Source organism: Zonotrichia albicollis, chromosome 1 (assembly GCF_047830755.1).
Source record: "Zonotrichia albicollis isolate bZonAlb1 chromosome 1, bZonAlb1.hap1, whole genome shotgun sequence".
Classification (NCBI taxonomy): Eukaryota; Metazoa; Chordata; class Aves; order Passeriformes; family Passerellidae; genus Zonotrichia; species Zonotrichia albicollis.
This window is the reverse complement of record NC_133819.1, coordinates 6,280,874-6,294,832: the sequence shown is the minus strand read 5'-3', so window position 1 is coordinate 6,294,832 and position 13,959 is coordinate 6,280,874. Positions and strand designations below refer to the sequence as shown.

The 13,959-nt window shown below is 44.2% G+C and overlaps 1 protein-coding gene across 7 annotated transcripts in view; it reads left to right on the top strand.

Annotated features, from left to right (window-relative positions):
* PRKAG2 (protein kinase AMP-activated non-catalytic subunit gamma 2) overlaps positions 1-6,497 on the top strand; it is a 223,118-nt gene extending 216,621 nt beyond the window's left edge. For all 7 annotated transcript variants that reach the window (XM_005480431.4, XM_026796612.2, XM_005480432.3 and 4 more), the window contains 3 exons: positions 453-599; positions 2,878-2,971; positions 5,385-6,497. In XM_005480431.4, the coding sequence (XP_005480488.1) occupies positions 453-599; positions 2,878-2,971; positions 5,385-5,416 (273 nt within the window). In that variant the 3' untranslated portion in view covers positions 5,417-6,497. The remainder of the gene's footprint in view (positions 1-452; positions 600-2,877; positions 2,972-5,384) is intronic.
* The last annotated feature ends 7,462 nt before the right edge of the window (positions 6,498-13,959 follow it).

Here is a 13,959-nt window from a genome sequence, read left to right as displayed (position 1 = left end):
TCTCCACTTAGCTCTCAGCCACTGCCATTACTCTGTGGGTGGTGTTCAGAACAGTTGGTGCCTTCCCCAGCCCTACGGAAAACAAACACCAAAGAATTGTATGTTCTGTGTGGTGTGAAAGCTGAAGAGCTTCACCTTTACATTTGCTGCTCGTGGCAACAACAGGGTGACACCAAGCCAAAGATGAGCTACAGAGTAAGGTTTTCACTGGCCTGATGCATTTCCCCAGTTTTATCAATGAACCCAGGGTGTCAGATGGTGTCCAGCATCATCTGTGTGCTCAACAGCTCCCAGAATCTGAAGAGCATCTGCTTTGTTTAATGTGTTACTTGGAATGAACTCAGCTTAGACCAGAAATGCCTATCTGCTCAATACCAAAATATTTACTTTATGGAGTGCTTTGTTACTAAGTACTGAGCTGTCTGATGGGGCCTGGGTTTGTTTTTTTGCAGAATCTTGCTGCTGAAAAAACATATAATAACTTAGATATCACAGTGACACAAGCCCTGCAGCACCGCTCTCAGTATTTTGAAGGTGTTGTAAAGTGCAGTATGCTGGAAACACTGGAGACCATTGTGGATAGAATAGTGAAGGCTGAGGTGAGTCCCTGCATAATAAGTTGCAATTTGTGTTATCAAACTGATAAACAGTACAAATTTATGCTCTTTAAGTTGTTTTGATTGATTGGTGAAAGTATTTTTAACAATTATGTTTTAATAATATGATATATATTATGTTAAATATTTTTAAATTATCTAATTACCTTTTAATAATTATAATAATTAATATTTAACTCAGTCTGCTCTACAGACTCAGGTTTTAGATGCTTATAGGGATGTGCAAAATATTTCACAGTACACCTGTAATGATATTCAGTTATTTGCATTTCTGTTTTATTAACGAAACTGAATGCAAAGCTTTTGGTTTAGTTAATAAATACTAATAATATTAATATTATAATAATATATTATAATATTATAATATATTATAGTATTATTATATTATTATTATATTATTATTATTATTATGTTATTATTATGTTATTATTATGTTATTATTATATTATATTATATTATATTATATTATATTATATTATATTATATTATATTAATACCTAAGTTTCTTCCAAGCCTGTCATAAGTTTTGCAAACAAATCATTTGTTAAACTCCCAGTTTATAGCTTGGCTCAGGAAATTTTTTGGGTGCAACTTGTTTTGATGCATGATGGAATCCTGCACTGCTCTCATAGAAATGCAGTCAAACAGGGCCATAAAGTAAATTCTTGTGAAGAAGCCATCACTGACTGCTCCTGTAAATGTTTATCTCTGTGCTGTCCATTCTTTTGTCACTGTTTATCCTGTTTGTTACTACTGGGAACTTCCTTGCATGCAGAGGTGAATGGGTTTGTAGGTCTTCCTCCCTTGTAAGGCTTCTCTGCAGGAGAAAATCAATATTCCCAATTTCAGTCTTCTCTGAGTGTGATCAGCTCCATTTAGATGCTTTAACTTCATCAATTACAAGATTTATTTATTTTTTAGGGTTGTAACCAGGCATATGCTTGATATGAGGAAAAGTTCCACTTTGTTAAGAAGCCCTTAGAACCTCATTTGGCAATTTCCACTTGCAACTTTCAGCATTTGCTTGAGCCTCCTCCTGAACTGAATAATTTTAGCATTCCTGATACACAGATTTCAAACTTGGATTATTTTATTACTATCTTCAGAAGCTTTAGACATTTGTGTTTTAAGAACAACTCCTACCCTCTCTTTCAGTCTAAACACAGAGAGCTTACATGTAAAAATGAGTCAGTCAAAACTACTACACAGCTATTTTTAGCTGCCAGACAACTGCTTGATCTTACAAGCAATTAAACAAATGAAACATTGTCCATTTTCATTACACTGAGAGGGGAATAAAATTATTAAATATGTGCATATGCAGAAACAAATAAACCTGTTTAAAATATCACCAGCGTAGTTTTATCAAAAATAAAATATTTTCTCTCAACTTAGTAGTGAAGAGAGATAATTCACCTGGGTAAAAGTAAACATGTGGTAGGCTCAGAATTTAGGACAGACACTTCCCTGGTTCTGCAGTGGCTTTTCAATAAGCCTGAGGATAGAGGATTATCCACCTAATTTCCCTGCATTTAGCACAAAAGTTTTGTGGTGTAAAATGTTCCATAGGAGAGGTTTGTAAGGATAAGATCATTGTTTGAAAATATGGTCTTACTGTTGATAAATCTTTCTTCCCAGTTGTGTCCTTGTGTTTATTTGCATAGATAAATTGAATCCTTTTTCTGTCTTAAACAGTCTGTTCAAAACAAATTGTTATAAAACTAATCTGGCACTCACTTTCCATTGTGTATCCCTGTGAGAAAAATTAAGTAAAAAACAACACAGAGGTGTCAAAATACAACAAGTTTTAGTGTTGTGTCTCTCCGCTGAAGAAGTTAGGGAGTATTTTTCAGAAGGAATCCTCATTTTATTACTGTATCTGATTTTTTGGAACCACAGGCTGAGCTGGGCAGAGGCTGTAACTTGGGGAAAAGTCTTTGATGTGAATGCCACATTTTGAGAACAGAAGCATTTTCAAGACCTAGATCTAGACTTACCTGTCACTTCACATCAGATGCTGTTCAGTCAGCCAGCTGTGTTCCTTTTAACCATGCACTATTTTCATTTATGTAGGGCAAGCATGGCTGTGTTGCTGTGAGACAATTGCTATTCCTGACATTTTGAACCATTTTGGGTTGTTTTTTCCTTCTTGTCTTCATGCTTCACTTTACTTTAGGGGTTTTGTTTGTTCCTTTGTTTTTCTTTGCTTTGCCTATTTTAAATCAGGTCAGTATATCTGAGACTCTTCTCCTGCTGGCAGGTTCATCGTTTGGTGGTGGTGAATGAAGCTGATAGCATTGTGGGGATCATCTCCCTCTCTGACATCCTGCAAGCTCTGGTACTCACACCTGCAGGTATGGGTCTGCCCTTGCCATGAGGGTGGGCACACCCTGCTGGGTTTCAGTTATTCACAGTGGTAAATGTCCGATTTTCTGATGATAATTCTTAAATGCACAAGTAATTTCGGGAAAAAAGCCAACAGTATTAATTGCCAGTCTCCTGTTCCATGAGGAGAGCATGCAGAAGCTTCATAAATGTCCATGTATTATTTCTAGGGGGAAAAAAAAGTCTTGATTAATATTTTAAGTGGATGAAGCTGAATGTATAGACAGCGTTACAACAGGGCACCTTCTGAGTTTCTGTACTCTGGCCAAGTGTGGTCACAGCTGGGATTTCCACTAAAAAAAATCACTTTTTGGAGCCTTGCTGTTGTCCAGCTGTGCTTGGCTGGCACAGCTTAAGTCAGAGATAGAACCTCAGCCCACCAGAACTCTTCCAGTATAAAACTCCCTTGTGATCAGGTTTGATCTCTAGTGATCAATCTAAACATGACCAAGTTCCTTTTAACAAAAGTATCCAGCAGTAGGTTTATTTCTGGTACTTTTATCTTGGTTGTGAGGGTTTGGTTTGGCTGGATTTAGTTTGGTTTTGGTTTTAAGTTTTGCCCAATTTCTTAGCCTGCTTTATGTTTTTAATTGTAACTTCACTTTGACCTCATAAATTACTTCAGTGTCACAAGAACTAAAGCAAAGCCCAGTTTTGGCTCTGTGAGGAAGGCAAAATGTCTTGAGGATTATTACCATTTTGCCTCAAAAAAAAAAATCAGACAAATAGAGCAGATACATACTTCAAATAAATCCAAAAAAGTCAATATGTGAGCTTAACTGAAATCTCTTACCTGCCCTGATAGATAACATAATTATATAAAAGTGTTTTTTCCTCTGTAGACTTTAAAAAAAAGGTAATGTGCCTTGTTTAAATAGAAATATTTCTGTTCTGAAGAGAAGCAATCAGCCTCACTGCTGGAGGTGTTGTGTCAGTACATCTGGTTCCTTTTAATGACCTGGAAGAGCAAGAGCAGAGCAAGGAACCCATCTCTCTGTGAAAGCAGGGATGAGAAACCACCCAGAGGTCTGGGGCAAATGGAATCCTTGCCTGGGGAAAGAAAAGGGAGGTGTAAAGACAGGCAGGCAGTGTTGGCAGAGGAGGGAGTTTCATCCATGCCTGGAGGGCAGAAGGATGCAGAGCAGATTTTAGTGCTAATGGTGCAAAGTTGAGACAGAAAAGATGAATTTGGGTGCTGACAAGCCAAGAGCTTTGTTGTACTGGAGTCTCATGGATACCTGGAACTCTGAGCTGAGCTAAAAGTACTCTGGAATTATTGCAGAGGGCAGTTCCTGCTCCCACTCTGGGCAGCAGCATGCTCTGGGGTCCCTGAGCTGCTGTAACTCACTGAGCCAGCAGAAAAGCTGCATTTCAGTCAGCCTGGCACTCTGAGCCTGCCCACAGAGCAGTCTGGTACAGGGGTTAGAGCAACAGAGAGGGCAGGATTGTGCCACTGCAAGAGAGGAAGTGAGGGGAGGTTTTTTGGGGAGCAGTTAAGCATCAGATTGCATTTCCACAAGCAGCTGCCCAATTTTAGACTAGAATTCATCTCGTGCAGGGAGGATGTCTGCCATGTAAATCTGATTTGTAGAGTATGAAGTGTGACTTTTCTCCTGACAACACCAGATAAATCACTTGTCCAGTTCCCTTCACAGATGGAAAGGAAAATTTATTGACTGGCAGGAATTAAAACCAGCCTGTGTTTGGGAAAAAATTAACAGTTGTGATGTGAAAACATTCAATGAATCTTTCAGTGTTTGATAATACATTACAAGTAGCAACTCCAGGTTTCTGGCAAGAGATTCTTATTCTGTAGAGTTGGATGCTGAATCCAAGCTCACCACAGGCTTCAGTCATTGCCCAGCATGTTTGAGTATCTGGAGAAGAGGTGAGGTGCTGCACAGTCCTGCTGGACAGGTCTCCCAGATCCCTGCTGTAAGCAAAATCTGCCTCTGAGCCAGGAAAAATGGCTCCATCAACAACGTGCAGTTAAACCAAATTCTTCCATCATTTGTGCTCGAGCAGGACTCATTTTCTGGGGGCTCTTAGGATGATTAGGCTTGGCTCTAAGCTGAGGGACAGGTTTGGGCTGTGGGTTTTTAGCTGGGAGTTTTTAAACAAATTTTTTTTATGTGCTGGGGAGAATCTTCAAAGGCATTTGGAGTAACTTCCCAGAAGGGTTTCTTCAATTTAGCAGTGAAATTAAAGCAGTGATGGTCTCGAGCCTCTTGGCATTGAGCAGTCCTGCAGTTTATTCTCTGAAAATGTTGTGTTTAGGAGTGTGATTTTGGTAATGTGATCAGGGGAAGCTGCAGCAGTTGGAATGAGCTGCCCCAGTTGTGTGGCCAAGGAAGTGACAGCTGCTTTCCTCTTCTGTTCCAGGTGCCAAACAAAAGGAGAACGAGAGCGAATGACTGCTGTGAATGTAAACATTTGTAGGAGAACTTGAACAGAGTTTCTGGGTCGTTTGTCTCAAGAGCAGTGACTGCAGTGGAACAGAGCAGGATGGCTGAGAATGTGTTTTGGGACTTAGTGATGGATGATGAGTCTCTTCCCCCCAGTGATGTCGCAAAAAAAGCAGCATGACAAAAGCTTATGTTAAAATGTAGGCTCGTATTTCAAAATGTCTTCAAAACATTTGCTGGAAGACTTCACATGATGTCCTTCATTAAAATGCACTGTATTCTGAAACTTTTTCATTTTGTATTTGACAGAAGTCACTGGTCAGCAATGGATATATGTGGCATAAGGCAAGTGTATGGCATATTCATATCATAGTGCCTTATGTCAAAATACAGCAATATGTCATCACTGTTGCCCATCACTGTCAAAGGAAGTGTTGTGCTAAACGAGACACTGTATTTGAATGTGAAAGTCTTTAAACCTAAAACCAAATCAGTTTCAGTTCTCATTAGATTTGTCATAAAAGCTGTAATTTGGGTATCGGTAGACTTCTTTAAAACTTCAATGACAGTTTTGTGTTCAATGTTGCATTCTGAACTGAAATGTAAAACAAGACTGATTTAAAAACAGCTTTATTTATTTTTACTTTCATGACAATTTTTTACACATCTTTGGTGGATAGCTAAAATTTCACCATATCCATTAATAAACTGTTGATTGTTATACAAACAAGTGGGAGATTTTTCTCATTATTTACAACTCTGGACTTGCAGAAGCTGTGCCCTGTTCACCAGTCTGTTACTTGAGCTGAAGATTTCGGAAGCATGGATTGAAAGTGCTCTGTCCTGTCATACACAGGCACCATGGAGGAGATGAGGTGCCAGAGGACAATATTTTCACCTGTATTAAAGTGTAAAATGATGTTTGTACGACAAAAACCCAAAACTTTTTATTGTATATGATTTGTACAGAAGTGGAGGAGTGAGGGAAGCTGTGGGGTATTTGCTAATGTAAATGTACTGTAAAGTTTGAAGATGAGACTTTTATAATTGTAGATCTTGTAGATGGAAGAAATTAAACCCTACAACATCAGTTTGGTTTTAGCATTCGTGCCAAGTTCTTTCACAGGTATGAATGTACATGCATTGGGATTAGCGCAAACAAGGAGCATTCTTATTTTCCTCTGAATTTAAAGGTGGCTCATGCTGATGGAATACTGGAGGTAGGACTTCATACTGTATTATGTTTCCAGTCTGAATACTGCACTGGAATAATGCAGGAAAGGGATACAATATTTTTTCATTTATAAATATGGAGGTAAAAGGTGAACAGTTTCCTAATAAAAATATAATAATAATGAAAAACTTTCTTCAGAACTTCTTTCTACAAGAATGTAAATTCTGAACTAAATGTGTAAAAACTTCCTTCTTACAGGTATCTTTCATGACTAAAAATATTCCTGTAGTACATGATGGAAACTGTTCCCTTTGACTTTCTTCCACTTTCTTACCTTGTGAAAAACACTGTCAGCACCTTTTCTGACTGGGTAAATATTGACTCTGTTCCCTGCAGTTCCAGGTGATATTGAGCTGGAGCAGCTGCTTTGTCCTAAGAGCAACAGCCTGGTGCTGGTTGCTGCCACCAGAGCCACCAGCCCAGCTCTGATTATCCTCATGTGGGAGAGTGATTCAAACTAAAAACAGTGGCTCTCATTCCTCATAGGGTGTGTGGAGGTGAGAATCTGTGGTAGGAAACTGATCAGTGTGCAGTAGTGCTGCCTGCAAATGCCCCAGAAACCACATGGACGCAGCTTTGGAAAGCAAAGTTTGCTCCAGCCCAGGCACTGCAGCCTCCTCTGGGAGATGGGGTGGCAGGGAGGTGCCCAAAAGCATCCTGGCATCTCCCTATCACTCGTGTGCGTGGGCACATCCTGCAGCCCTCTGGCCAAGGTAGTTTTAGAGATAAGGGTTCAACCACTGGTAGTTTTATAATATCTGTTTTATAGCACAAATTCTGTCCCTGTTCATGCAGATGCTGTAGCCTGCCTGCGTGCTGCAGTGTGCAGAAAGCCAGAATGAATTTGCAGTTTTCAAATAACCACATGCAAGCTTCCCATTTTCACATTATTACAACTGCTGTTGACATGCTGGGGACACAGGACTAGCAAAAATAGGGAGAAAAGCCTCCCCAGTGGCACAAAACTGTGTTTAGAGGATTTCCACCCTTTCTTTCTGGAATTCAGCCCTGAAGTGTGCATTTGTGAGTGGCAGAACTGAGATGTTCTGCCCCACCAGCACAAGTAAACAGCAGTGCCATCAAAACACACACTGCTTGTGCTGGCACAAGTGCCAAGTAAACAAAGCTAAAGAAATCTTGTCGTTTTTAGTACAGATCAGTTTTCTACAGAGCTAGAAAAACGCTTGTTCCAGCATAAGGGAGGGACAGGAGTAAGTAAATGAGGGTGGAGAGAGGAGGGGTGACTCAGCAGCACTGCAGCATGTTCCAGATTAAAGGGATAGTGTAACTAAAGCTGCACTCTGGGGCTCTTCATGTGCCTCATTAGAGGTCTCAGCCATGAAAAAGAATTAATAAAATGTCATTAGACTCCAGTTCTTGTGCATTCTCTCCTCTGGACAGGAAGCAAGCAGTGCTTACAGATCTGAGACCACAGCAACAGCTCCAGAAGCTCCTTTTCTTTCACAGCCAGGACCATGCTGCAGATGGAGGGGTCAGTAAATGTCCCCTGTGACTCCTGAAAGCTTGTTCAGCAGTGCAGGTGAAGAAATGGGTTCTATTTTAACCAGCAGGGCTGTAATAACATCTGATTGATGCCTCTGGTTTCCTGTGCATTTCCTTGCACAGCAAGAGATGTCTGTGGAAGATAATTATTCTGAAGGGCTTTTACCTACTCTGGATATTTTTAACTGCTTAGGTGTCAGAAAGTGTTTCTTAGTAGACTTCAGCCCTCGGTATTTTTCAGAGATGCTCTGAACTGAGGAAAAATCCCCCTTTGCTGACATTGATGAAAAACATTTTTTCTGTTTTACTTCTGGAATCCTTTAGGTAGAGGGTCTGGGATCAGCTGGTATTTGCTGTTTGCTAGAAAGTGAAATCAGTTTTTGTGTATCTGAGGCCTATTCATCTTTTATTAAGGGACACTGTTGTGCTGGGAATGAATGTTGGAGTAAAACAGAAAGAACAGGCCTTGATTTCCAAGGCCTGAGCTCTTGTCCTCATGGCAGACAGGAGGAATCTGACTGAAGCAGTTCCAAGGCATGGAGAACACTTCTGGCCATTTTTGGAGGGAGCACAGGGTGAGTTGGAGCTTTTCAGTTTGGGTCCAGCTAGAAGTGAAACCACACGTGCTTAATCCTGTCTCACAGCAGGCCCTGTAGCTGCTCCCACTGAGCTCTCCAGGCAGCTTTAGGAGTAACCAGTTTACTTCTAAAGTTTCTGTGAACTTTCACCCACATTGAACACTTATTAAGGGTAATTTCCAGAGGAAAATGCCATTCCGGATAATTTAATGCTGCCCTTGTAGCCACATAATGCATTTATGCAAAAGGAATGTTGTGCAGACACTGCTCTTTACTCTTCAGGACTTCATTTAAATGTGGTTTTGAAAGTCACTTTCTTGGTACTCATTTGTTTTCTGGTGGTTGCAGTCAGACCTGTTCCTGCTGAAGTGAATGGGCAGGAGGTGACCTGTACTCACACATCAAACTGATTCCTTCAGGAACAGCCCTGTGGGACTTTGTGTCCCTTCCAGCTGCACACCAGCACCTGCAGGCACCCACCCCTGGTGTCAGCACCCCTCTGAACTGGATTAATCCCTTAATTTGCTTCTACCAACATTCTTCCAGCGTTTCTATGTGAATATTTCAAGCTGCAATCCCAGTGAGAAGGCAGGAGGGAGCAGAAACAAGTGCAAGGCTGAGCTGGATGTACTTTGTAACCTCTGCAGCAGCAAGGGCTGTGCTGTGCCTGTGGAAGCACGCCCAGAGCAAACACTGGACACGCTTCAAAACACTCCTTGGGAAGGTCCTGCTTTGCTGAAGGACAGGGCAGGTAATTGTGCTGCTAATTGCTGCTGCAGGAATTGAAGGTACAAGTCAGAGCTGTTCTGCATTTGGGAGGGGGTGGCTGTGGGTTTGCATGGGCTGGATCAGTGTAAAAATACTTGGCTCTTGAGTTACCTTTACATGAAATCTATTGTAGTTCTTTCTCCATCAGAAAAAGTAGGTACAGGCAGCAAAAGAGAAGCATGCACTGTTTGTCCAGCCTGATCTCCCCACAGACACTCACCCAGCCCTGCTTTGATCTTTTCCCCCTTGGTATCTTGTCTTTCAGAGCCACATCTGATGTGTTGCATTCTTTGAGCGTGTTTGTGATGGTGTTCACAGGGGTCCAAGGAAGAGGGAAGAGATGAGGATCTGACTCCATGTTTCAGAAGGCTTGATTTATTATTTTATGATATATGTTATATTAAAACTATACTAAAAGAATAGAAGAAAGGATTTCATCAGAAGGCTAGCTAAGAATAGAAAAAGAAGGAATGAATAGCTAAGGTTTGTGTCTCAGAGAGTCCGAGCCAGCTGACTGTGATTGGCCATTAATTAGAAACAACCACATGAGACCAATCACAGATGCACCTGTTGCATTCCACAGCAGCAGATAATCAATGTTTACATTTTGTTCCTGAGGCTTCTCAGGAGAAAAAATCCTAAGGAAAGGATTTTTCATAAAATATCTTATTTGTCATTCATGTCATTTATCATCTGAGCTGGTCCCAAGGCTGTGTTTGATTTGAGGGAGAGCCTGGCAGAGGGAGGCAGGAGTCAGACCTGGAGCACAGCCGGGGCAGAGGCACACAGGGGATGTCACTTGTCCCACAGCCCTCTGAACTCCTTGGGAGCTCAGTTTGCAGACACTGCAGCAGTGAGGAGGCTGCAGCAGGAGCAGGGAATGCTCAGGCACAGCCCCAATTCCTCATGCAATGATGCTGTGGAATGCTGCCCTGGGAAAACACAACCTGAGCATCACACCTGGGTTGCTACAGGGAGAGAGGATTTCAGCAAAGGGCTCCTTGGTGTGTGGGGCTGTTTAGCCCTAAATTTATAAACAGCAGGAGTTCAGATAATGCACAGTGCCTGGATTGGACATTCACAGCCACAGGTGTGCTGTCCCCCTGCTCACAGCACTCCAGAAGTGTTGAGATTTCACCTGGGCAGGAGAAATGCAGTAACACCTTACCACAGTCCAGATCCTCTCACCTCTGCTTAAGCTGCTGCCTCTTGAGTGGCAGCACCCCAGAGTGCTGCCAAAGGCCATCAGCAGTGGCACCCTGCCCTAGAGCATGGAAATTCAACAAACTTCCCTAAAAGCTCTGTAATTCCCTGTATTCCCAGTGCCCCAGCCAAGACAAAATGGAACACTTACAGGATCAGGATTATTAGGTAACTCCCTCCAAAGGAACAGTGGAAGAAAAGGAAGTTAAAGGTTTTTCTTCAAAATAAACCACGCCCAGGATGGATGAGTTCTGGGTTGCTGCTTACAAGCATCCTAAGGTGAGACAACTCCATTGCAATTTGGGCCAATAAAGCAAATAAAGAGGGAAGAACAGAAACCCTGCAGTAGTGAACTCTCCTAAACAAGCACAGAGTGAGCCAGGGGCAAGGGAACAGAAAGCAGATAAATAAATAGACACTGCTCCAAAAGGAGAATGGGATAAGAAAAAGAGAGTAAGGGAAAAGACCTAATAAAAAAAATGGAGGGAACAAAACCACAAACTCCCACAAATGAAAAAAATGCTGATGCTCCCCACTCTGACCATGTGGAGTAGTATGGATATATATCCTGAAAATACAATTTAGGTTTTAACAGAGTAAAAAGCCCAGTGCCAAAATATGACGGGCAAGTAATAAGAACTGTAAGGAGATAGAAACTGAAAGCATCACTACTACAAACTTCAGCTATTTTTCCAAATCCACATATGGCATTGGAAGGTATTTCTTATCTCAGTCCTCTCAGTCTTCTGGCTCAGTAAAAAGCCCAAATTTTGGACCATGGCATGGTTCCAGAGGGAATGAATGCAATGATGGCACAGCTCCAAGGGTTGGCCCTGCAGGATCATGGCTGCTGCAATCCTCATGTCCTTCATGAACAATTGTGTGTGTCACAAGACACGAGACAAGGAGGAGTCTGGTGCTGCACATCAGGCAGGGCTGCACCTCCTGGGGAGCTTTGAGCAGGATCCCTGCTCACAAACACTGGATTTCCAGGCTGCTGCTTTTTTGCAGGCTCCCCAGATCCCACCAATCCACCCTCGAGGGCTGTGATGAGGTGGGAATCTGCTGTAGGGAGTGGGAAATACAGTCTGGACACAGAGAATGAGCATGCAGAGTTGTATCATCACAGCCATCACTGAGAAAGTACAAAACCCCCGTGTTTCCTCAGGAAATAACTATCCTTCCATCATGTACCTATTCACTGAAAGCTGTTACTCCTGCTGTTTAACAGGTTACCAGCACTTATCCTGTAAAACTCCATAATCCAGAAGATGAAGGGTATAATTAGACTATCCCCAAAAATGCAGGTATCTCCTAAAAGCCTGTCTGCTCCTCCAGGAGTGAATCACTTTTGTGTACAAATGGCTTTCTTTTGCTTTAGTTCCCAGCTCTCTCCCCAGGTTGGATAAATATGTGGGAGTGGATGGGTGAGATCAGGGAGAAGCCAATCCATGTCCCTTAACATCATCCAATTATTAGATTGGTTGTTGTACCTTGGCATAATTGCATGTTAGGTATCAGTGTTCCCCAAAAAGACAAGATGCACCAAAAAATTAAATCTAAAAGAATTAGTTCTAAAATTAATTCTAAAAAAATAATTCTAACTAACATTCATTTTTCAAGCAAATGTGTAAAGGGTAGATATTAACCCAAAGTGTTCAAAATCTGTAGTAGAGGGGGGGAAATACGACTTTCCTGTCTTGGTGTCTTTCTCCCTTAAATTCTGCATCCATCCAGTGCTGCAGTGACCACCAGAACCCGCAGCTCTCTTTCCACAGCGGAGAACTCTCCAGCGCTTGGATCTCGCTGTTAACCATTCCCAGGCTCCCAAACTCCGCCTTCCCTTCCATGCAATCCCCAGCACTTTATCGACGCCGGGACCCGACGTTTCTCCATCAATCAGCGCGCACGGGGAACGCGCTGAGATAAATTCTATTTATTTATTTGTTTGTTTATTTATTCAAACTCAGCAGCCCAGCCGAACGGCCCCTCCCGGCACCGGGAGCCTGCGGGACAGGGGAGGGGCAGCGATAAATCCCCCTGCCCGGGGACCCCGGGATGGGAACGGGGATGGGGAGAGGAACGGGGACGGGGAATGCGGTGGGGAAGGAGACGGGGACAAGGATGGAGACAGGGATGGGGATAGAAATAGGGATGTGCACAGGGATAAGGACTGCGATGGGGATAGGGACGGGGATAGGCACCGGGACAGGGATAGAAACAGGGATAGGAATGGATGGGGATAGGAACAGGGATGGGCACGGGGATGGGGGCTGAGATGGAGATGGGGAAGGGATGAGGAAGGAGACGGGGACAGGAATGGAGACAGGGACGGGATTGTGCTGGGGCCGGGGACAGGACTGGGACGGGCATAGGGACGGGGATAGAGATCAGGATAGGGACAGGGAAAAGAGACAGGACAGGGACAAGGACTGGAATAACTAAGGTGATGGAGATCGGGGAAGGGCCGGGGCCGGGACTGGGACGGGCATAGAGACCAGGACACGGGTAAGGGACGGGGATCGCGATGACGAAAGTGACGGAGATCGGGAAAGGGGCCGCGGGCAGGACTGGGACGGGCATAGGGACGGTGATAGGGACAGGACAGGGACAGAGCTGACGAAGGTGACGGAGCTCGGGCCCGGGGCCGGGACTGGGACGGGGATAGGAACCAGGACAGCGACAGGGATAGGGGACCAGGACAGGGACCGGGACAGGGACACGGATCGCGCAGACCAAGGTGGCGGAGCCCTGAGATCGGGTCCGGGATAGGGGACCAGGACAGGGACCGGGACAGGGACACGGATCGCGCAGACCAAGGTGGCGGAGCTCTGAGATCGGGTCTGGGATAGGGGACCAGGACAGGGATCAGGACAGTGACACGGACCGCGCAGACCAAGGTGACGGAGCTCGGAGATCGGGTCTGGGATAGGGGACCAGGACAGGGACCGGGACCGGGATCGCGCACACCAAGGTGACGGAGCTCGGGGCCGGGGCGGGGCCGCGCGCGCAGGACGCACCAACCGCCGCACGCTAAGCGCGCACGCGCGCGGGCCCTTAGCGCGCGCCTTTCCCCCCTCCCTTTCTTCCCCCCACCTCGTCCCCGCTCGCCCTTGCCCGCCCGGCCCCGCCCCCTCCCCTTCGAACGCGGCCGTTGCCGCTCCCCGGCCAATCCCCGCCCGCCGCCGCGGCCCCGCCGGCCAATGGGCATGCGGCGGGTGGGGGAGACGCGCGCGCCAGGCGGGGGTGACGCAGGGAGTTTTTTC